We start from the raw sequence: 21,600 nt of genomic DNA, 5'->3' as shown, positions 1-21,600 counted from the left end.
CGCTGTCTTTGTCGAGTTCGTCAGCTCGAAATCCGTGTCATGTCCGGTCTTCGGGTGGTGCAGGACTGGCGCTTTTGCTTCCACCAAAACGACCTATGCCACCAAAGCTACCTAGATCACGCTTGAAGAACTTCCCAATGTTCTTCAAGTTTTCGTTGAGCTTGGTTCCTGTATCACCATCTCCATCACCATTTACGTTTTCAACTACTGCTGGTGTTACGGTCAGGTTTGGTATGTTCAAGGACGAAGGAGGAGGACTTTGAGCATCTTCTCTTGGCGACGGCGCACCAAGTCCTGGTGTCGCTGAGGAAAAGCGATCCATTAGTGCCGATCCAATGCCATCCGCAAATTTCATGTTAATATTTCCTGGCAGGTTCGCGGTACTCAGTGAGGCAGCGGCAGAATTTCCAAGAGCGGACAAGTTTTGTAGGGCTGCAGCACCACCACTTGGAGTGTTCGATGTTTGGCTAGGGTTACCACTAGGTACACCATTGAGCGAGCTGAGCACCGGCGACCTTTCCACAAGACTGCCTTGGTATCGTGGGCTGAGTTTGTGCATTTGGTAGAGTTCAACGAGCTGCGCATACTCTGAACGATTTTTGATGCCTTTCATCTCCAGGATTTTCTTGAAGTTGTTGTCCGACAAATCAGCAATATGCACGAGGTATGCCTGTACTAGTGCCTCGGGTGGAGAAGGATTGACCTGCAGTGTTTTCAGAAGTGGTTCGATCTTTCCCATGGCAGCGTTAACTCTTTTCAGGAATGCGGCTGGAGGTGGATTTCCTGGCAAGATTTGTGACAATGTTCTCTTGATCTCGTGCGTATCGAGGAGCATCTGCTCAGCTCCCGCCTCAGATATCGGCCTGCATTGGCCAATATTGGCAAGATACGTATTCGAGAGAAGCTCGACAAGGTTGTCGGCAAATGCTCGAGCATATTGCTGTTTATGTAGAGACTGCAAGATCGAAGATGTCCGGTCTTTGATTTTGCGTTGTAGACCAGGAATGTAAGAGCTATTGTTCTCACAAACTTCAATTCTGCCGAAGTTGGTATTACGCATTTCGCGCCAGGACGGCTCCAAGTCAACCTCAACTCTGCGAACGAGTCCACGGACGGCAGCACTTGCAATGCCCATGAAAGCGTCAGCTTGGCTTTGTAGGTCGACCTGCACGCGGTACTGATCGTCTATACGACTTTTGATCTTCTCCTCGAGCTGGTTAGATGTGTTGTAGCAGTAGTCAGCAGTATTTAAGGTTAATATTATGTCTTCAATGGTCGGTACTCGAGACGGTGTGCTTCCACTAGGCTTCTCGGATATGTAGAAAAGCAGGACCTGCTGCGAATATTGTTCGAGATATTTGCCAAAGACCCTGGTTAGGTCGAGAAGTGGCTGTCCTGTCGAAAGCTTTGCGCACTGGTTGAAGGATAATTGATAGAATTTGATTAACTCCGTTGAGGATGGTATGACATGCTCAGCATTGAACTCCTCATCTGGCGGCCGTGTCGGTCGTGATTTGTACTCTGACATAAGTCTTGCCAGCTCTTTGTCCTGCTGGTCAATCCAAAGTTCAAGGTAGGGCTCAAAAGCTTCGGAGATCGAGACAAGCTGGTTAGTCGGCTCGGTGGCCGAGGTCGTCGTATCCGTTGAGGTTCTGGACGTATTATTGAACCTGCGCTCCAAGCTGTGCTCAAAGTCTAGGGTCTGCTGCAAGCATGCTAGGAGTAACCTGACATCTAGAGTTTGACCTCCTCTGGTTGACCTTGAGAGAATAGCCTTGAAATCCTCACGTGTACCCTGTGCAAAGACGTGAGCGAGTATCTCGCCTACGTGCCAGTGTTGAAGGAAAATGGCAGCATGTTCTTCATCATATGTCTTCATAGTCTTTCTGAACCAAGCATATCTTCGATCGATATTGTCCAGAGATCCAGCTTCCTGATCGCTCCGAAATATGGTTCTATACTGCCGTAGTTCTGTATTGCAATACCATGTTATTAGGCGGGATCGTGCAGCGTCACCCAGCGCATCGACTACCAAGCATGATTCATGCAGCAGACCTTGTTTCTGAAGTACTTCCTCTTTCGCAAAGATTATTTCGAAGTCCTCACAAACTTGTTCCAGTAGCTCTCTTTGTAGCTCCGAGACATTCCTATTTAAAGCAGCAATCTGCTCTATTGACCTGTAAGACTTGAAATATGCCATTAACTGAATGACGGCCTGTAACAACTGGGCACATTCGCGGTACTGCTTGGTCTTGATCAATGCTCTTAATTGTTCGTATGCCGTGGTCAGCATTTGTAGCCTCTTCAATGCAGTCATTGACAGTGTCAGGTTCTTCTTGGTGTTGTCCAATTGCTTGATATCAGCTGTCATCTCGGTGATGTTTCGTTCGGTTCGCAATGCCCGTTCCCGTACACCGTCAATACGCTTGAAGAGTTCGGCCAGCTCAGCCTTTGAGGCTTCCATACGTGCAAGGCATTCCGCATTAGCTCGATTCTGAGCCTCTTCGAGGAGATCGATCTCGTCCTCGAGGTCATCTTGGTAGGATGTAAGCACTTCATAGGTTCGGCCTACTGAGGATAGGATCGAGGGATGAGTAAATATCTCGTTGAGGTGGTCTACCGGGTCGTAATCGTCTAGTCGGGCGAATTAGTACGCATTGAACCAGTTTCGAGCCACAAACCAGCATCCAGGTAGTCCAGATCTTCGTTCAGGCCATTCACAGACATAAGTGAGACTTCTTGTGTACCTTAGACCTTCATTTGTTCAACTCAACGACTCTTACTTGAGCCCTCGATAATGCCGTAGATCACAGACTCGAGTTTATAGCCCTGTCTAATGAGATCGAGTCGTGACCGACATATACCGTGTCTGCAGCCTCGACAGCAGTGCTCCGGGATAAGTTCGGGCAACTCAAGCCGTTTTGTTAATTTTCCATGTATTGTCTTTTTATCCTACAATTCCTCGATCACACTTCAATTGTGCAAGTGTCGCAATCTTGCAACGGCACAATATCTAAAGACATCGCAAGTAAGTCAAACACGAACCCTCCGAGAACCACTTTACCCACTATGATGAATATACAAGAAACCTTTTGCTTTAGGAAGAGCCGGAAAAGGATGCAGCAGAAGTCCCTGGAGCATCGCCAAATGATCCAATTAAGACCTGCTGTTGTCTATGCTTAGAATGGTTCTACTGATCTTGTGATCTCTTGTTGATAATTCTTACACGACATTTTGAGCTATCACTGACTCTGCCAAAGTCCTAGATCAGAATTGTGGAAGAGATCAGAATTGTGGAAGAGATCGGAATCATGGACTAGTCTCAGACATGAAGAGCGACTGGAGCAACCAAACAAGTCTTTTTATATATTGACTAGCCTACTTGCTTCAACCTTGATGCAGCTTTTTCAACCTCATGTTTCCTTCGTACAACCCTCGATCGATAGCTGCAGCTACCGTTAAAGTTCCACCTATTACAGCACAAACACCAGTCAGAAAGTTCGAGAAGGTCTTTGGTCGAGCTTCCCTATTGATCACTTTCATCGGACTAATGTCGTAGGAAAAGAACACTCCAGGAATGCCACCATACGCATGCAGTCGCTCTTTGTGACCTTCAGCAGCATCAGTTCCTCCTGACAATGACCTCTTATGGGACGTGACGGAGTACTGATGTGTTTCTATAGAGCCAGAATCGCCCATAGACTTTCCGTGCAGACCCAGAGGGATCAAGTCGCTGATCAAGGAGTGCTCTTTCGAGGATCGTTCCTCATCCCAACCAAGTGGAAGGTAGGATGTAGATACTACTTTGACGAAGTACATGAAATTGTAAGCCGGCTGATCTGTTGTCTCGAGATGATTGTCGAGAGGATTGGCATGATGGTGGTCGCTCCACTTCGATGCCACGTCGGTCAGCTGCGGACCGAAACGTAGGGAGTGTATGTCATGACTGAAGGTGTGGCCGCCCTCGAGAGGAGAGTTCAGGAAGTTCTCCAGATCATGGACATGCATGTTGCCATTGCTGTAACTTCGACCAGGTGCGATATGGAAGTTTCCGACCACTTTGTTCACCCGAACGTTTCCTTCTATTCGACAGCCTTCTTTTCTTTGCTCGTCGAGTTTTTGGCCGTATCCTTCTCTTTCGCACTGCTCGACTCCATCGCCACGCCCAAAGGCCCAGCTGTTGGTCGCGTACGCTTCTCTGACCTCGTCGCAAGTATTACAACAACCAGGCTTCTTCGCGGTTGGAGGTGCAGGTGCAGAATAGCACGAACCGCAGTAATCGGGGTCGAGATGGGCAGCAGCCTCGTCTGCGTGTAATTGTAGCGCTTCTGTTCGAATGACCCTCGAGCCCTCCTTCCAATCCGACAGCCTGACTTTATTGACACCATGCACTACACCCGTCTGCTGTTCCCCTGAGACGTCCATAACATCCAGCGTTAACAGTTCACATGGTATTCGAGGGAAAGAGATATTGAGATGTATTTCCATCTTCTCACCTTTAATGTAGTTAGTAAGGGCTTGCAGAATCTTTGCGCTCAATCGTACCTCTGCTCTTATCGACTATAAGTTCTGGCTGTACCAGGATCTTTCTGTAGTCGCTCCATTCCCCGAATGCTAGATAGAGGATCACAAGCAGAGAGACAATGGTAACTATACCACCAGAAGTCGTCCTGACCCTAGCATCCTCTACTGTTTTTGTGAATGCATCTAACCGTGTGAACCGGGACTTGATTGGCATCTTGAATCAAGCATGAGCGCTCGTATACCACACGTTGCGTCTACTGGATATGTCGATGCTAGCCATGATCCCTTGTCCGCAAACGACCACTTCGTAGTAAATGCTACGTGGCTGAGATACTCGAAATGTGGCTGAAACACGTTCGGTGGCTCGTGCACTGTACTGCCTGACCTGTGTTCCAGGCAGCCTCGAACTTGGCTGACTCGGACCTCGTCACTTTTGCTTTCTTCCCCAGTCTATTACCTCGATTGTCTACTTCTCATTGTGCCAAAAGCAGATTCAATCGCTGGTTCAATTTCACGCCATATTTGTTTTCGATCTCGTCACTTTGATACAAACGACATTACCACATTCACTAAGAAAAAAGTGCCATCTATCGGCCTTCATACAAAGTAACCCAGAAATATTACGATATCTCAAAACGACATTCCTTTAGGCAAGATTGCCAGCGCGAACCATGGCAGGGCGCATGGATACGGACGACACAGTGATCCTCTCAGTCACAAATTGGACAAATTCCAAGGCGTCAAACGATCCTGATGGCGGACAATCGTCGTTAGAAGGCTGGCTTAAGCGCAAAGCTCAGAGAGAAATATTAGCAAGCCAGCGCTCAGGGAATGTTCTCCAGCTGCAAGTCAGGGGAAGGGATAAGCGCAGTTTTCTTCACATCAATGGTTGGAAATGGGCAGGTGTTGACGTTACGATCACTGATGGCCAGGCCTCCGAGGCACCACGAGGTCCGAGGAATCAGCAAGGAGGCTTCAACCAAAATCAAAGAAATGGTGATCTCAGTTCACGAGTGACAGCAGGTCCCAACAACAACAACTTCAACAATCGAAACCAGTCAAAAGAATTGTTCAATAACGCGCCATCAGGGCCAAGAGGTGGCGGCTTCCAACAGCACCGACAGCAAAACGGCAACTCTTCTGCCAATCCATTTAACCAAGCCTCGAACAATCCTTTCAACCGACCTAACGACAAACAACAACCAGCTGACGAGCTCACACAGGCTATGATAGAGGTGATACGGAGTCGCTACAATGCGGCAGACAAATTTCTGAATCTATCCGAACTTGCAACACATCCAACAATTGTCGCATTGGGCCTCAATTCGCGGGAACCGGAAAAGGTCTTCCGTGTACTATTTATTACCCTGGAGCAGCACGTCTTCGAAACCCGAGAGAAGCGAGCCGAGATGATCGAGTCAGTCTCGTTCGCAAAGAATGGTCTGACGACGGTGAAGGAGATAATAGGAGCCAGCTCCACTTTCTACAAAATCAAAAATCTCGATCTATCTGATAACCAGCTCAACAAAATCACAGATCTGACATGGTGGAAGAGCAGATTTCCAGATCTTGAGCAGATCATTCTATCCGGCAATCCTGTTGATTCCCCTCAAACACGTGCAGAAGTCAGGAAATGGTATCGAAATCTGAAGGGCTACAATCTACTGCCACTCGACGCACCACTTAATGGGGCACTTAACAATGGATTGGAGACTGCACCCCCTGTACCGTCTCCATCACCTGCACTAGAAGCAGCACTCAATGGCCAGATACTTACCCCGGCTGGTCATCCCGAGTTCCCACCAGGTTCGACCTTCGGTCTCCCAGTGCCTGGAAAGCCAGAAGACCAAGTTCTCAAAGAGCAACTAGGACTGAAGTTCAGTTTCGAAACACGATTAAAGATGAAATGGGTGGAAGAATGTCTAGTCACCAATAATTTCGACTACGACAGGGCAATGAACGATCTAAATGCGACACTCAGCACTGGCAATGTTCCAGCTGATGCATTCTTGCAAGTGTAAAGTTATGGCACAAGGCCAAAGGAGGAAAGGTGACACTGGAACCATGATGGAATGGAAAAAAGCATTGAGATTGGACACATGAAGAGCTTGGGTAAGAGATCCACATTTGACATTGCTCATCAACTTACGACTTGACGACTTTTGTACGATACTCCTGGTGTACGTTGCAAATATCTTGACAAAGCGATTTAAGATCTGGAAGAGGCATTTTACTAACGAAATGAATTTAGCAAGCGATTTATCATGGTGCAAATGAAGACACGCACAAGACGTGCATTGAAGGAATGGAATTAGCAGGACTATTCGCTTCGGAGGAGAGGTTGTGATTATTCGTTCACATGATTATTCAAGCTGTAGCCACAAGCATCAATCGCTCTAGTAGCAACAAATAGGTGTGGTAATTTCAGAGGAGGTAATTTCAAAGCAGAGTAATGACATTCACAATTCAATCACTTAAAAATTTGCTTTTGCGCCTAAGACTTTCGCAAGTCTTTCCTGATCCATAGAAACATGCCGCTGAAGGACATCAGTAGCCGCTTATATGCTTTCCATCACCTAATAGTTTGAGGTCGTGGAAAGTCAGAAAGCGTTATGGTCGATGAATCTCCTGTTCAAGTGTGCTTTCGAGGCAGAAAGTCCACGGCTTCCCACTATTGAGCAAGGCAAAATCCATGTCTCACTACTTGATGTTCAGTTCTCGTGCTAGCCGATCTCGTCAGATTAACAGTAACGATGTTCTATGTCTTTGGATAGGCTTTGTGAAGCATAAGATGGACGTCGTCTCGAGCTAGTACGAGAAGGCGGAGCAAAGTACATGTGTCACTACCATGTGGATTCGAGATTTGATGCTTCTTATTCATATGGCATCATGTGTCGAAGGTAGACTTTCTGCAGTCGTAGCAGCCACGACTCGTTGTGTAAGCTGAGATCTGCTACGATGTGTAGTTGGACGTCAACGTCGGACAGGGCTGCTCAGACGCTCAACGACAGATGAGAACCGCAACCTACTTTTGACGACGCCTGTGATGTTTTAGGTAGAGTATACATTAGACACTACCTACCCTGAGTGCAGTGAGGCTTGAAAATAGTCTTCTCATCATTCAAAAAGTGACTGTAAGATCTCGGTGTTGGATCTAGCCCCTGACTAGCGTGAGTTTTGTCTTTCTTCGTCGGACATATACAGCACGACCACTTTTCGCCCCTCAAATCATCACACAGATTCCGGGAAGGTAAACTTCACTGTATCATTATGTTACTTCACAGCTAATACCTTCCAAAGATGGCCGAGTGGTTATGGCGTGTGACTCAAGAGCTTTTCAGACTCTTCATCTATGCCATGTAGATGCGAGGTTTCTCATGGACTCGTTTCGTAAGCTTAACCAACCCCCAAAGTTCTATGAATCACTTTCTAACGGAAGAAACAGCGCGTGGGTTCGAATCCCACTCTTGTGAGAGAAGCCGAATCCCTGCAAAAGACACCTGCTGATTCGTATAGCTCATCACAATTTGTGAATTCTTTTTTTTGTTTTGTTTTGACATGTGGAGAAACGCAGAGAAGATACCTCGGCAGAATGTCGTTAGCGTGACTCGGAGCTATTTCGCCGAAAGCCCGAGCACATGTTTGTTTACATGACCCTTTGCGACGAAGCTGTGCGCATTGCTAGATCGTGATGAAAGAGGATTCGACCGCCTGAGGATGTGAGGAGAAGATCTCATGTGATATTGGATATGGACACACGAAGGTCGCCCTCTTCTCCTCCAACAGTGCCGCAAGTCAACCCTGAGATTGTCACGTCGCAACGCAATGCTCGTCTACAGAGGCTGTACAAGGACGCACTGCGGGCTACACTTGCCACGAACTCGTACGCTAACTTCTCATCGTGCTTTCCTACACCAGCTAGATATTGTCCCAAGGCGCTCGAAGGCGTATGGGACCAGCTGAATCGCCGACTCAGTGAAGAGTGTCTCAAGGACTTTGAGAAGATCTGTCAGGAAAGAGATATAGAGAACGGTCTAGCTACGTGGGAACGACTGGTTGAAGATGCGCGGGCAAGAAAGGTGCAGGCAGAGGAGGCTCATGATGGCACAACACTTGAGCAGGCGAGGCCGATACATCTACTGAGTGCTCAAGAACTACACTCCGCACACCTGAACCCAACATTGATCAGGGTTGAGAAAGAGCTACAGGCGAAGCTGAGAGCGACACAATTGTCGAATACAGAAATGACGACAAAAATTGAAGAGCAGAGAGCCGAAATACAAAGATTGGCACAGCAGTTAGAAAGCATAATCGAGGACGTCGAAGGGGCAGCAAAGGCATTCGAGGACGATTCTATAAGAGAAGAACTTCGCAACAATCACGGAGCCTTTGGCACTATTGATAATGACATGAACGTGGAAGGCTAAAGCTTGAACGCTACACAATGCCACAAAACAAGCTTCGTCACAAGTCGGTCATTGCAAGCAAGACTATACACAAAAGAAGTACACCACAAGAAAACAATATCCAGATACAAAGTGGGCGTCAATGCGGGCGACGACAGTCTGTACTGGTCTCGTCCAAACAGATTTGCCATAGGCGCTGGTTCGCAGTTCGTCCCTCCATACTGGATATGATTTCATGCACGACGACGTATCAATAATCGCGTCAATCAATCGATATAGTCAGCCGATTAGATTACACGACTGTGGAACAACGATGTCTATGATTGCTCATTGCCCAAAACGCGAACACCTGTATGCAGCCAGCCGGCATACATCGCGTAAAGGAAGATTGTGTTATCCAGCATGGGACAAAGACACTGTTTAAGGACTGCCATCATAACACAATTTTAACCGCGTAAGATGACCTTGAGACAGATGGATGCATCGCCAATATAGATAAAACTCTCCATGTGAAGCAACATCCCTCAACTCGAAGCAAATTCTCCGAAACAGCAAGCTGGATCCCGGGTAGTCGGAGAAATAACATGGCGACCCCGGTTCTGCTCGATCAAAGCCATTTTAAGGCTGAATCTTGGCAATCAGGCCTCATTGGATCCGCCGCCTAAATTGTTTGCGCAATCAAACCTAATTTGACTTCCTGCTTCAACTGCCGCCTCTAGCTTGCTGCTAGCGAAATTGCCTTGTCCACTGCTCACTGCCAGTAACTTCTCGAGTCGAGCATGTACGCCATATTCGCTAAAAATGACCTCAACGCACAAGACTACGCCTGCAGTCTGGAAATTCGAACTGGACCTCCAACGGATTTCTGCAAAGTAAGCACCGTTCAGATTCACGAAAGATGCGCGCCATGTTCGTATCGATCCAACCCCGGTCGTCTCCAGGATGCTGTGGAAGTTCTCTGCCATTCACCTATCACGATGCGTTCGTCAGATGCAGTTGAAACGGTTGCTTTCCGTGCTATTGACCTCCAGCTCGACACATCTGTGTTCTTCATTTCCGAACAACCTGAAGACGAGCACATTGGCGAACCTGTTATTGATCAAATACTTCTCTGTGTTCGTAAGAGCCTCTGCAGTCTTCCCTTTGTTGTTGTTTATTCACCTCGCATCCCACTGATCTTCAGCGCGCTACGATCCACTGTCCTGCAAGCAATCCATGCACGTCAAATTTGGCTCCACAATCGCGTGGCTTCGCACCAAGAAGTCAAGTCTCAACCTTGCTACTATTCGTGATTTGGTTCCTGGCGTTAAAGAGACAGTCTTTACGGCATAAACCTGACCTGGTGGCTTGTTCGATTGATCTCGCCTACTGAAAAGCAACGGAAACTCGGCTCCGTTCACGAGGTTGGACCAGGCGAAGAAACGAGCACGACCGACCGGAGCGCGCTTGTCTTATCAATTGAGATCCGCCCGACAGTTCACGATTGAAGACTTTGCAACGACCTAGTGTTTCTTTTCTCTTCACCTGCACCTGTCGCGTGTTTCGCGGCGTCCACTCCTTTACAGCCATCTCAGCGTCCACTATCCATGTCACAAAGCGACAACAGTATATCAGGTGAAGTTTTGACACGACTCACTTGACGAACAACAATTCTACCTCGAATTTTTAACGGCACGAGCATTCGACCGGAGATGGGACGAGAGCTACCTTTTTGGATTCTGGCAGTTGTAACTGCTATATCAACAATCGGCAGTTGCTCTCTCAATATAATACTTGCAGCAAGGCTGTCCGACATAATTCAGTTGACAGCTCTCAGAGCCCTATTGTTTGCAGGTTTCTCACTAGAAGTTATAGCTCTTGGTTGCTTGAGCTATTGTTGTCTACTCTTTCTCAGATTGTCGATTCCAAGACGGATAGCATGGATTGATATTGGGACCGGTGCTGGACTCAATGCAGTTGCTCTTACTGTGGCCGGAATTGCTTTGATTTGGCTCGCCTACCCTCCGTACGACCTACCTCCAGAGGACACACATACTCGCGATGCAGCATTGACTCTGTGGGCACTGACGATCGTCCTCCATGCTGCATTCTTTCTATTTATCTCAATAAGGACTCGCAGGATTTTGCGCCCGAGCATTCCTAGAGTTCAGGTTCAAAATTTTGGTATCACATTGTCGCCCATGGAAGACTTGGCTACTGGTGGTAGACCCTCATTCTGTTCCAGGGATACGACATTGGCGTCCTCGCGACCATGTACTCCAGCATCCTCGCGAACGTATTCTATACCTTCGTCATCTACAAAAGTAGCCTCTATCCGCAGTAAATTTACACGAAACTCGGCAAAATCTTCACTGGAATTACCCCCATTCCCAGCTGGAGAGTCGACGGCACTGGGTAGTGCCTTTGATCGATATGATACGTCAGGCATTACCCACGAAGCGAGGAACACCATACTCAACTCAACTCCGAATGTGACTCGATCTGGTCTCGAGCCAATACCTGGCTCACGACCTGAATCTCCAGAAGACGAGCCCATCCTGCCATCGTCTCCTCGAATTCTCCAAGATCTACGGAGCTCACCATCGGCAGGCAAGTCTTCTGCACTGGAACTATTCCCTTCACCACCCTCGAGCCCACCCAATTTCTCACGGCCTACATCTCGAGGAAAACCCACGATGACGTCTCCCTCGCAGTTTCGACATCGCAGCATTTCATCATCTATGACCGATTTGGTCCATCCCCTATTCCGTCCCGACAGTCCGTCACACCCTCAAATTCTGACTAGTGGAACGATGGTGACCGCGTCGCCATTATCAAATCAGCCCATCACCTACAAAACACTAAACAGGCTGCGCAGCGCCACTGACATAAGAACCAAGCAGGAGAAACAAGAGTATGCTTCAGGTTCATCAACGCCGACAGGCAACGGTCAGTGGCGAGTCATGCCACAGCTTGAAGACCCAGTGCTTAGACCGAGAAGCAGATCACATTCTTCTCTGGTACAGCAGAGACGACCGAGCACGTCCGGATCCGACCAAGCAATGATCACAAGACCTACCAGAAACAACAGTATCGGCAGTCCAGGTCCCAGTGTCATTGAGGAGGACGAACTACCGCCTATCCTGCCAGGCTTTATTCTTAGTGCTGGGTCGAGAACCAGTCTGGTGGGATACGGGAAACGAAAGAGCGTGAAAAGAAGTAGCGCGCATCTCGAATGATAGTAATGTAGATGGAAGGATGTTGACGACAAACTCATGACAGGCATCGGTTTCTTTATGAATGATGTGCGAAAACTAGCGCTGGCGTTGGAGGCAATCTGAAATCGTTGGGTTATAGGTAGTACGTGGCACAGCTGCCAATTAACATATACCGAACTCACTACATGCTGAGCCTCTCGTCTTGTTGCCTGGTAAATAAAACTTCTCTTTCGTGACCCTGCTGGCGATGTTGTCGTTCTACAGGGGGCGCGACAGGACGAGGATATTCAACGGCTATCGATCGGAAATGATCGTAGGTGGGTATCCAAGAGAATGTTAGAAGCTTGCATTGATGTACAGTACCGTCGTGCAACCGTTCGCTCAGTGGAATAGCGAACATCATACCAAGCACGGACTGCCTGCCAAATACCTGATGTATATCTCAACTGTCAAATTACAAGTTCCCCATCTCCCTCCACCGCTGCCTAGCATCTTCTTCCCTTCTCGCCTTTTCCACCTCATCCACCATCTCTACCAGGTTTCCACTCCTGATATCTCTGTCCCTCTTCTTCAGCCCTCTCCAGACTGCCCAGGCCATAGCAGCATGAACCGCATATCCTGCAAAGCTGACGAACTGCAACGCAACCATTATTCCCCACAGCCCTCTCCGGTCATTACTCGGACACTCCGTCCTCTGATACCCACTGATCGTCACACTTGGATTCTCAAGCGCTTCCGCAGGTACCGGACGATCTGCTCCGACACAAGGCGGCAAAAACACAATCGCACTCCCCAGAAAAGTCAGTGCCAGCAGGGTGCTGAAGATCAGTGCCATCAGCGGCTGATTCGACCGCGCCAGAATATGCAAATGTAGGCTGGGTATGGTATTGAAGAAGCTGAGTGCTGGCACGACAAGTGGTTGAATGACTTGTGGAAAGGTTAGACTTCCCCAGCCATTTGCCAGGCTTTGTATGTTGACGATCCAGACTATGCCGATGACCACTTCGATGATGCTGAGGAGTGCGAGGACCAGCACGACTTTGGGCGCGTGGAGGGCGAAGCGAGGGGATGCGAGGCCCCATTTTGGGTCGCCGGAGAAGGAGGCGTCGCGGAAGTCGAAGAGGGTGTTGGTACTGGGCATGGTAAAAGTTTTTCTTTCGAATTGATGTCGGAGGAAGGTGGTCGTCACATGAAAATTGTCAGTTGACTTTGAATGGGACTAGGAAGGACGAAGCAGTGGTAGGATCCTGTTGAAGAAGATATGCCCGTACTGTTTGGCAGATGTAGTCCGCCGACTGCCAGTAATTCGGATATATGCGCCAGTGGTCTGAAAGTGCGCTCACGACCAAGCTGTGGTGAGGTATTAATCCTCATGCACGTTGTGCTGCGTCAAACCAATAACCAGTAAATCTATTTTGAGCCACGAGGATTCTTTCTCAGATCCGTTTGAGAAGCAGTGCTTGAACCTCGACAGATTGCCGATCCGCGCCTCAAGGAAGAAGATCAAGGTATTAAGATTTGAAATCGTTCAAAAACATCACGAGGTTACGAGTAGTAGGACGTTACATTGTCGTCCTCTCAAACTCGGATATTCGGCACCTATATTTGAGCCTCCCACTACTCGCAAGCCAGTCAAGACGCGCTTACAGATGAGCTGCCGCTTCATCGATTGCCTGAAAGGTAGAAGAAGCGTTAGGCTCGCGATCGAGGTGGATGCGATTACTACTGCATGCTTGAACCCCGCTTTGATCGGGCACCCCATGGGCAGGGAAAGCTTAATGACGTGCTTGGTGAAGCTTGATGCGATGCTTGCACGGGCAGTTGCACTAACAGCTCAGTGCGATCAAGGACAGGTTAATGGCCACAATATGCCTACGCATGCATGACGAATGAGTTCTAGGAAAGAGCGTGAAGGGAAGAGGCGGCAGCATAGTATTTGAGTCGTGATGGTTCTTGAACCTCTTTCAACACACTTGAATAAACCTCAAACGCTTATGCAATACTGACAAAAGTCCTTTTCTTCCCTTTACTTTCCTGCACCTCATCAACATTCTCGTCCACAAAACCAGGACCCTCATCCGCCATCCGCCGACCAAGTACTCTAAGACCAGCAAGATTGAAGCCCATTTCCCGTCTACTCTTTTCCATGCCAGCTCTTAGTTTCTCTCTCAAATTTTCCAGTTCAACCCTCATCAAGCGCGAGCTCACAATCTGCTTGTTGTGTACCTTGAGCATGAAGTTCAATATTCGACATACAAGGGGAATGTTCCGCTGCTCTTCTGCGAAAAGTGTCAAGAATGTCAATAATGTCGGCAACTGTGAAAAGGACAAGAGCAGAAGCGCGTCTGTCAGATGCTGTGGTGGCAGTTTCTGTAGGATGTTGAGTAAATAGGAGGATGCCGATATGTTTCCATTTGCCAAGTATATGGGGTGTCTTGGAGGCTGTGCTGGCGGTTTTGTTGCGTTGGCCTTCGCATTCTGTACAGCTTTCGCGTGCTCGGTCATTATTTCCAAGTCCTCTACTCCTAGAGTCAGGGCTTCGGTAATCTTTTCGCTTGCGATTAAAGTTTGTCCGCTCTGCTTGCTTGGGTCAGTACTCTCCACGCCTTCCGCGTCTTTCTCGTTGGCACCATCGTCATCCAGACTGGTCAATAACGTGTTCTCGTACATCTCTTCGAGCTCTTTCTCTCGTTCTTCTTCAAGGAACACCTGCTCATCGGTTTGGTCCCATATTCTGATACTCTTGTCATGAGCTGCAGTGACCACGAATTGACCATTGTGAGCCACTGTCATTGCCCAGATTTCTCCATGGTGTCCCTCCAGCTTCTGAATCTGTTCGAATTTGTCACCGTCATAGTACTTGAGTGTCCTGTCCTTGGACGCACTGAAGAAATGATGACCATTTCCATCACGATTGTCAGGTATGAACTGGCAGTTAAGGACGCTATCATTGTGGGCTAGGAAGGTCTTGTGACAATCACCGAAGTCAAGACCCCATATACGGACGGTCTTGTCGGCGCTGCTAGTAAGAACAAGCTTGCTGTCATAAGATATGTCAAGGTTCAGAACCGGCAATTTGTGACCATAAAGTGTAAGGTAGAGCTTAAGAGTGTCGACGAAGAACACCTTTACCGTTGTGTCTAGTGTGCTGAGAGCTAGATACTTTCCATCGGGGCTAAACCGCACAGCCAGAATATCGTCGGCTGTCTTTAGAGTGCGTGTATGTACAAGCGTCAATTTGGGATTCTTTCGATTCGTACCGAGAACTTCCTCCTGAACAACACGAAGCTCCCAGAACTTGGCAGATTTGTCAGCTGAACCAGTGATAAGGGTGCGGCCATCTGGAGACAGGTGCATTGACCAAATGTCGCGCTCATGTGCAGGTATGGTGTCGATTAGAGATGATGCGGCAATATCGAAGATTTCGAGATTTCCTTCTCTTGTCCCAACGACGACGATCTTGTTTCCTGGTAGGAAAGTCGTGCAGAGAGCGTAGCCACAGTCAAGTGTCCGAAGGCAAGAGTGTGTCTTTGCGTTCCATACTTTGAGGGTATTGCTACTGGCGGAAGCAAGCATGCGATCATCTGATGAAAGAGCAAGGCAACGGATGTCCGATCTGTGACCCGCCTGATCGATCGAGAGAGAGCGGTTGTAGTCGATGGTGCGATCCTTTGACTTTCGTTCTTTGGCATCGACATCGTACAGCTCGAGCTGATTGTTTGTAGTCGCGAGTAGTATCGACAAGGATTTGCTAGATTTGCCTCCAGCCCAATCCATACTTCTAACGCGGCCTCCCGTTCGCAGGATAACATAAGGTACGAACACTTCTGTAATGTTGACCTGGGACAAGTCGAGGTCTGTAGAGTCTTCCAATTCCGGTTCGTCCTGCATCTCTTGGTCGGCGAGCTTCTCTTTCCGTCTCTTTCTCTTCCTGTTGACTGATTTTTTTATTTCATCTTCATTGCGTATGCGCCACAGTTCAATGGCTTTTTCTGAGCCATGGAATGCTATTAGATCTCGCTTTGGGTGAAATCTCACAGCTATCGTCCGGTCCTTGCCGTTTCTGTAGAATGTACCTCTGTCCTTGAGGACTTTTTCACCACTTGCGAACTCTTTTGAAGCGCGAGCTAATGCCTGTTGATCAATAACCCAAGCTCTCATCTCGCCATCGTTGCCTGCGGTTATACATCCATCGTGATCAGGTGAAAGTCCCAGAGCCCAGCACTCACCGTTGGTTTGTGCAACGTGAGTCTCTATACAATGCTGAGTGGACAGATCCCATATCTTTATAAGAGCATCCTTGCTGGTTGACAACAAATACTGATCGTCTTCCTCGTCGCCATTAGTGAGCACAGTTTCCTCGTCGCCATCTTTCAGTGGTTGTGCCACAGACAGGAAGTTCAGACTGGTTATTTGATCTTTATGACCTTTCAACTTGTGCAGACCCACCTCACCTACCAGATCCCAAAGAATGATATCCGTGTCTCTCGCGCCGCTTGCTAGACGTACACCCTTCCGGTCGAAGGTCAACTGCGTAATGGCGGATTTGTGTCCGTTGAAGGTGATGTATATCGTAGTGGTGCGACTGTCCCAGACGCGAATCTTGCCGTCGTCGTATCCGACTGCGAAGAGGTCGGGATCGTTCTGGCTCCTCACAATGACCGTAACTTGTGCTCTGTTATCCGTAACGTGCCATCTAGACTCAAGCTCGCCACGCTTCAAGTCCCAAACCAATACATCCTCATTAGCGCCAACGAAGGCTCTGCCAGCGCTGGTCCGAGAGGTGGTCGCCTCGTCTTCGGTTTTGGAGTCCCAGATGCAATTAGATGCAGTTGAACAGATCTGGCCGAATGTAGATATCTGCTCGAACTTCCTGATTATGTTAGCAAACGCTCCTTTTTCTAGTTCAGTGAAAGAACGTACAGGTAGGACTTGACCATTGTGAGATGTACTCGCTGGCGCAAACAACTGACTGAATCGTCTTGAACTTTTTTGTTAAGTGGATAAACTTCGGCCCATCTCCCCACAGTCTGACGATTGCGCCGCAACTTCCTCGTATACAACAAGCAAGGCCGATAGTAGTTGCAATACAGGTCGTTCTGGCTTGTATATATAGACTCGACCGCTCAACAAGAAAACCATAGCACTTGCCTCAGTCAAGATGCTTTTGCTTGATTATCAGAATACACTCCTCCAATCGATACTCACCGAGAAGTTCTCTGGAGCGAGCCCACCTTCGTGAGTACACTCTGCGGCCTGTACCGGCTCGACGGCGGGCTACACAATCTCAAGGCCGCCACGATTCTATTTGTGAGCTGACTGTACCAAGGAACATCGATCAGGTTGTCAGCGATTTCGACGGCGTCACATTTCACATATCTACACCACAAAGCAAGACTCAGATCCTGGTGTCGTTAGCGATCAAATGCTACAAGGAACTGATAAGCTACGGCGCTGAACAAGTCCTACAACGGGAATATGGCGCCTACACAACGTCGCCCGAGGCTGGCTACGACTTTTCTATCCTAATCGACCTCGAGAATCTTCCCTCCACACCAGAAGAGAGGACCGGGCTCGTGAATCGCATAGCACTTCTCAAGCGGAATGTTATGGCTGCGCCTTTCGAGAAGGCCTTTGACGAGCACAAGGCCCTATCCGAAGAAGCTAGTAGATATACTTCAGAATCTGCTCCACAAGGTGTGGCAGAAGGTGGTGAGGTTATGGCCGTTCACTACAGGGATGAGGAAGCAATATACATCAAGGCTAGTTTTGATCGAGTCACTGTCATTTTCTCCACAATTTTCCGGGATGAGACAGACAGGATTTTTGGCAAGGTCTTCTTACAGGAGTTTGTGGATGCTCGACGTCGTGCTATACAGAACGCTCCCCAAGTGCTCTTCAGGAGTGATCCACCACTGGAGCTCCAGGGCATGAGGGGTGTGGGCAAGACCGGCGAGAAAGGAGAGATTGGCTTCATCACATTTGGTACATATATTCTACAAGTTTTCGTTTCCCGTGCTAACACTACCATTCAGTTCTCTTTCCACGCCATCTGACACCGCAGCGGAGGGAAGAGACCATCTCTCACATCCAGACATTCCGAGATTATTTCCATTACCACATCAAGGCATCAAAAGCATATATTCATAGCAGAATGCGAAGGAGGACCGCCGATTTCCTTCAGGTGCTAAATAGAGCCAGACCTGAGAACGAGGAAAAGGAGAGGAAAACTGCAAGTGGAAGGACATTTAGAGTTCAAGGATAGAACAGCTGTCTCTTGTGGACGTGGCTCGCCCTTCCCAGCGACCGTTACATAGCAGTATCAACTCTTACGTGCTAGCACTGGCCACATGGCGAAGCTCTGCAGTCCCAAGCCATGATTTCTGGCAGGAAGTACGAGCGCGAAGAAAGTAGTGGCTCTCCACAGCGTAGCCGACGCCTAAAACCAGCCCTATAAATCTGATCATAGGCTACGTCCTCTGCAGACCGGCACCTCGTGACTACCTAGGTATCATTGCCAGAGCTTGTTTGATCTGGACACACAAGCTGAAACTGCAGCTAACTGTTTCCAAGATTCAGAGTTGAAACGATGGCACAAACGAGGGCTGTCATAGAGGGGCACCACAACACTCATCTTCCTGACTGGTAAACCTGGACATTTACTGCTTTATCAACCTATGTTTCTATTCTTACCCTGCGATTGACCTTACTGAGTTTCCCTCCATCGTGGCTGCCTGTGCGTGGGTAAATTGCTAATGCTTCTCTGACCCTGCCTGCCTGCCTGCTTAACACGAATCACTCCCTTGTCTAAGTAAGCAGCATGTTGCAACACAAACCTGCGAAAAGAGCGACCACACTGAAGGCAGGAGGTGGACAGTCGTCTGCTGTCCAAGTTCGCCAGGTGGTCAAGGACTTCAGCCCAGTTATTGCCCAACACCTGGAGAAGGTCTTCAACGATCTTGTTTCCACGAACCAGAAACTAGGACCTGACGGACCGCCATTGACCTCGTTTGATGAATTCGTATCTTGGTTCCTCTCCCCAGCTTCAGCTGCCCTTGCGCCCCCAATTGACCGCGACCTCTCTTTTCCGTTGTGCAACTACTACATATCCTCCTCCCACAATACCTATCTAAGCGGGAACCAGCTCTATGGCTCAGCAACCACAGAAGCATATACCAACGTCTTGCTGAGAGATTGTCGGTGTTTGGAGATTGACGTCTGGAATGGCGAGGATGAAGCCTCGAGCGTCAGCAGCTCAGATGTCGAGGATGCTGAACGAGAAAGTTCGTCTGTGCCGAGAAGCAAACGGGCAGTTTCAAGATTGAAGAGTATCCGTGAGAAAGCAAAGGACAAATTGCAGAGGAGATCGAGCTCCAAGTCTCCCTCGAAGCGGCCTAGAGAATATACAGAACTCGATCAACAGACCGAGGAAGTCACTGACAAAGTATCAGCTATGGACATTGCACAAAGAAGGGCAGCGCTGAAGACAGAGCCGCGTGTATATCATGGCTACACACTGTAAGCAGCCCTCATACCTGACTTAATTTGGACATACTCTACCCTTGTAACCCTTCGAGGTATCAAACTTGGCACTAAACAACTACAGGACAAAAGACATCCCTTTCCGAGAAGTGTGCATGGCCATCAGGGAGTCGGCTTTCAAGGCTTCTAGTCTACCAGTGATCGTATCTCTGGAGGTGCACTGCAACATCGACCAACAACATGTTATGGTCGATATCATTGAAGAGGAATGGAAGGGTTATCTGGTCGACACAACGGGTCAATCCTACAATGACATTCAAAAACTTCCAAGCCCAGATTCTCTACGCAACAAAATTCTGATCAAGGTCAAGTGGACACCCACCTCAAGCTCAGAGACAAATGATCCTCTAGAGATGACAGAGACGAGAGCGACTGATCAGTCAGACGGCACTGTCGCTTCTACGTCTTCCCAAGGTCAGCAAAAGGCTGCTAAAATGTTGGAAAAATTATCGAAGCTTGGGGTGTATACCAGGGCCTACTCCTTCAAGACTTTTTCCCAGCCTGAAGCAGAGATTCCGACTCATGTCTTCAGCCTGGATGTAAGTTTCCTTGCCTATCCTGTAGCCCAGTCTGTCAATACTGGTGGACTGACATCGATATAGGAGAACAAATTGGGCAACCTACACAGCCATCCGGAGCATGGCCATGTCATGTTCGATCACAATCGAAATTATCTCGTCCGAATCTACCCTTCCGGTATCCGCGTCAACAGTAGCAACATAGACCCTGCTTTCAGCTGGCGCCAAGGAGCCCAGATAGTAGCATTGAATTGGCAGAGTCTTGACAGAGGCATGATGCTGTGAGTGGTTCCATCATCTAGAAGGACAAATGCCTTACAACAGGGACCATCCAAGCTAACACACCCTCCTAGCAACGAAGGCATGTTTGCCGGCGAAGAAGGCTACGTTCTAAAACCAGAAGGCTTCCGCTCAGACTCCGTCGCAAGCCGGATACACCCCGTCAGACAACACCTAAACCTCTGCATTCGCCTAATAGCCGGCCAAAACATCCCCCTCCCACCAGACAAAGAACCCAGCCACGCCGATCACCTAAAACCTTACATCACCTGCCAGCTCCACGTCGACACCCACGGCCCACCCGGTCAAGGCAAAACAGATCTCGACGACGACAAAGTCAGCGCGACCTCAAAATACAGCCTTGGCAAGACGCAACAACAATCAGCAGGCGAAGAGCGCGAAGAAGAAGAACTGAAACTGAAACGAAAGAGCCGCACCGCGAAGACTGCGAATCCTGATTTTGCAGATGCGAAGCTTAGTTGGAACGGAGTGCCGGATGTGGTTGAGCAGTTGAGCTTTGTTCGTGTCAAGGTCAAGGATGATCGTATGATGGGGCGGGATGAGCTGGTTGCGTGGACGTGTATCAGGCTGGATCGGCTGAAGACTGGGTATAGGTTTTTGCATTTGTTGGATGCGGAGGGAGAACCTACGGAGGGTGTTTTGTTGGTGCATATTGAGAAGGAACTACTATAAGGATTATTACTGAGACAAGAGCAACCATCAGCTCTTGCTGATAATTCTGGGTTGGATCAGCACATTTGCCGTGTTGTCAGATTTGTTGTCTACTATTGCTGAAGCTGAGCATGCTTAGCCAGCAACTATTTCTTCTTCTTATTCTTCTTTTTCTTCTTCGCCTTACTTTTCGTACTATTGCCCACCATTTGTCCCTCCCCGTCACTATCGTAGAGATCTTCCTCCTCCTTCCGCTGAAGAACCCCTGTTGAAATCAGAGCCTCTCTAAGATCGTCACAGGTCTTACCAGGAGCCATCTCATAATCAGCTCCAACGAGGGTGCGCAATATCTCCATAGCCTTGACCGGATCCTTGGTCTGTGCCTGTCTGAACTCTGACAGAGCAAGTGGCTCGATGAAGTCTGCTTCGGTCAGGTAGCTCTCGATCTCATTAGCTGCTGTT

The 21,600-nt window shown here is 48.5% G+C and overlaps 8 protein-coding genes across 8 annotated transcripts; 4 read left to right on the top strand and 4 right to left on the bottom strand.

Annotated features, from left to right (window-relative positions):
- Window positions 1-37: 37 nt before the first annotated feature.
- On the bottom strand, window positions 38-2,727 carry VPS53 (Vacuolar protein sorting-associated protein 53; the record flags this gene model as incomplete). The annotated part of the gene is made up of 2 exons (XM_064901749.1): window positions 38-2,634; window positions 2,682-2,727. The coding sequence occupies 2 exons, from the start codon at window positions 2,725-2,727 to the stop codon at window positions 38-40; spliced, it is 2,643 nt and encodes an 880-aa protein (XP_064751428.1).
- Window positions 2,728-3,387: 660 nt separating this feature from the next.
- Window positions 3,388-4,738, bottom strand: ERV46 (ER-derived vesicles protein erv46; the record flags this gene model as incomplete). The annotated part of the gene is made up of 2 exons (XM_064901748.1): window positions 3,388-4,496; window positions 4,546-4,738. The coding sequence occupies 2 exons, from the start codon at window positions 4,736-4,738 to the stop codon at window positions 3,388-3,390; spliced, it is 1,302 nt and encodes a 433-aa protein (XP_064751427.1).
- A 457-nt stretch (window positions 4,739-5,195) lies between these two features.
- MEX67 (nuclear mRNA export, poly(A)+RNA binding protein) lies at window positions 5,196-6,545 on the top strand (the record flags this gene model as incomplete). Its single annotated transcript, XM_064901747.1, has 1 exon — window positions 5,196-6,545. The coding sequence occupies one exon, from the start codon at window positions 5,196-5,198 to the stop codon at window positions 6,543-6,545; it is 1,350 nt and encodes a 449-aa protein (XP_064751426.1).
- A 1,728-nt stretch (window positions 6,546-8,273) lies between these two features.
- LTR64_007428 (uncharacterized protein) lies at window positions 8,274-8,951 on the top strand (the record flags this gene model as incomplete). Its single annotated transcript, XM_064901746.1, has 1 exon — window positions 8,274-8,951. The coding sequence occupies one exon, from the start codon at window positions 8,274-8,276 to the stop codon at window positions 8,949-8,951; it is 678 nt and encodes a 225-aa protein (XP_064751425.1).
- A 3,630-nt stretch (window positions 8,952-12,581) lies between these two features.
- On the bottom strand, window positions 12,582-13,268 carry LTR64_007427 (uncharacterized protein; the record flags this gene model as incomplete). Its single annotated transcript, XM_064901745.1, has 1 exon — window positions 12,582-13,268. The coding sequence occupies one exon, from the start codon at window positions 13,266-13,268 to the stop codon at window positions 12,582-12,584; it is 687 nt and encodes a 228-aa protein (XP_064751424.1).
- Window positions 13,269-14,119: 851 nt separating this feature from the next.
- On the bottom strand, window positions 14,120-17,067 carry DIP2 (beta transducin; the record flags this gene model as incomplete). Its single annotated transcript, XM_064901744.1, has 2 exons — window positions 14,120-17,000; window positions 17,051-17,067. The coding sequence occupies 2 exons, from the start codon at window positions 17,065-17,067 to the stop codon at window positions 14,120-14,122; spliced, it is 2,898 nt and encodes a 965-aa protein (XP_064751423.1).
- A 221-nt stretch (window positions 17,068-17,288) lies between these two features.
- ARC35 (Arp complex subunit) lies at window positions 17,289-18,183 on the top strand (the record flags this gene model as incomplete). The annotated part of the gene is made up of 2 exons (XM_064901743.1): window positions 17,289-17,365; window positions 17,457-18,183. The coding sequence occupies 2 exons, from the start codon at window positions 17,289-17,291 to the stop codon at window positions 18,181-18,183; spliced, it is 804 nt and encodes a 267-aa protein (XP_064751422.1).
- Window positions 18,184-18,947: 764 nt separating this feature from the next.
- On the top strand, window positions 18,948-21,159 carry LTR64_007424 (uncharacterized protein; the record flags this gene model as incomplete). The annotated part of the gene is made up of 4 exons (XM_064901742.1): window positions 18,948-19,645; window positions 19,734-20,208; window positions 20,272-20,468; window positions 20,541-21,159. 4 exons carry the CDS (start codon window positions 18,948-18,950, stop codon window positions 21,157-21,159), a joined length of 1,989 nt encoding a protein of 662 aa, XP_064751421.1.
- Between the last annotated feature and the right edge of the window lie 441 nt (window positions 21,160-21,600).

Source organism: Lithohypha guttulata (genome assembly GCF_036872675.1).
Source record: "Lithohypha guttulata strain CCFEE 5908 chromosome Unknown scaffold_6, whole genome shotgun sequence".
In the NCBI taxonomy this organism is placed as follows: domain Eukaryota; kingdom Fungi; phylum Ascomycota; class Eurotiomycetes; order Chaetothyriales; family Trichomeriaceae; genus Lithohypha; species Lithohypha guttulata.
The sequence above is the reverse complement of the archived record's forward strand: the minus strand, read 5'-3'. Positions and strand labels throughout refer to the sequence as shown.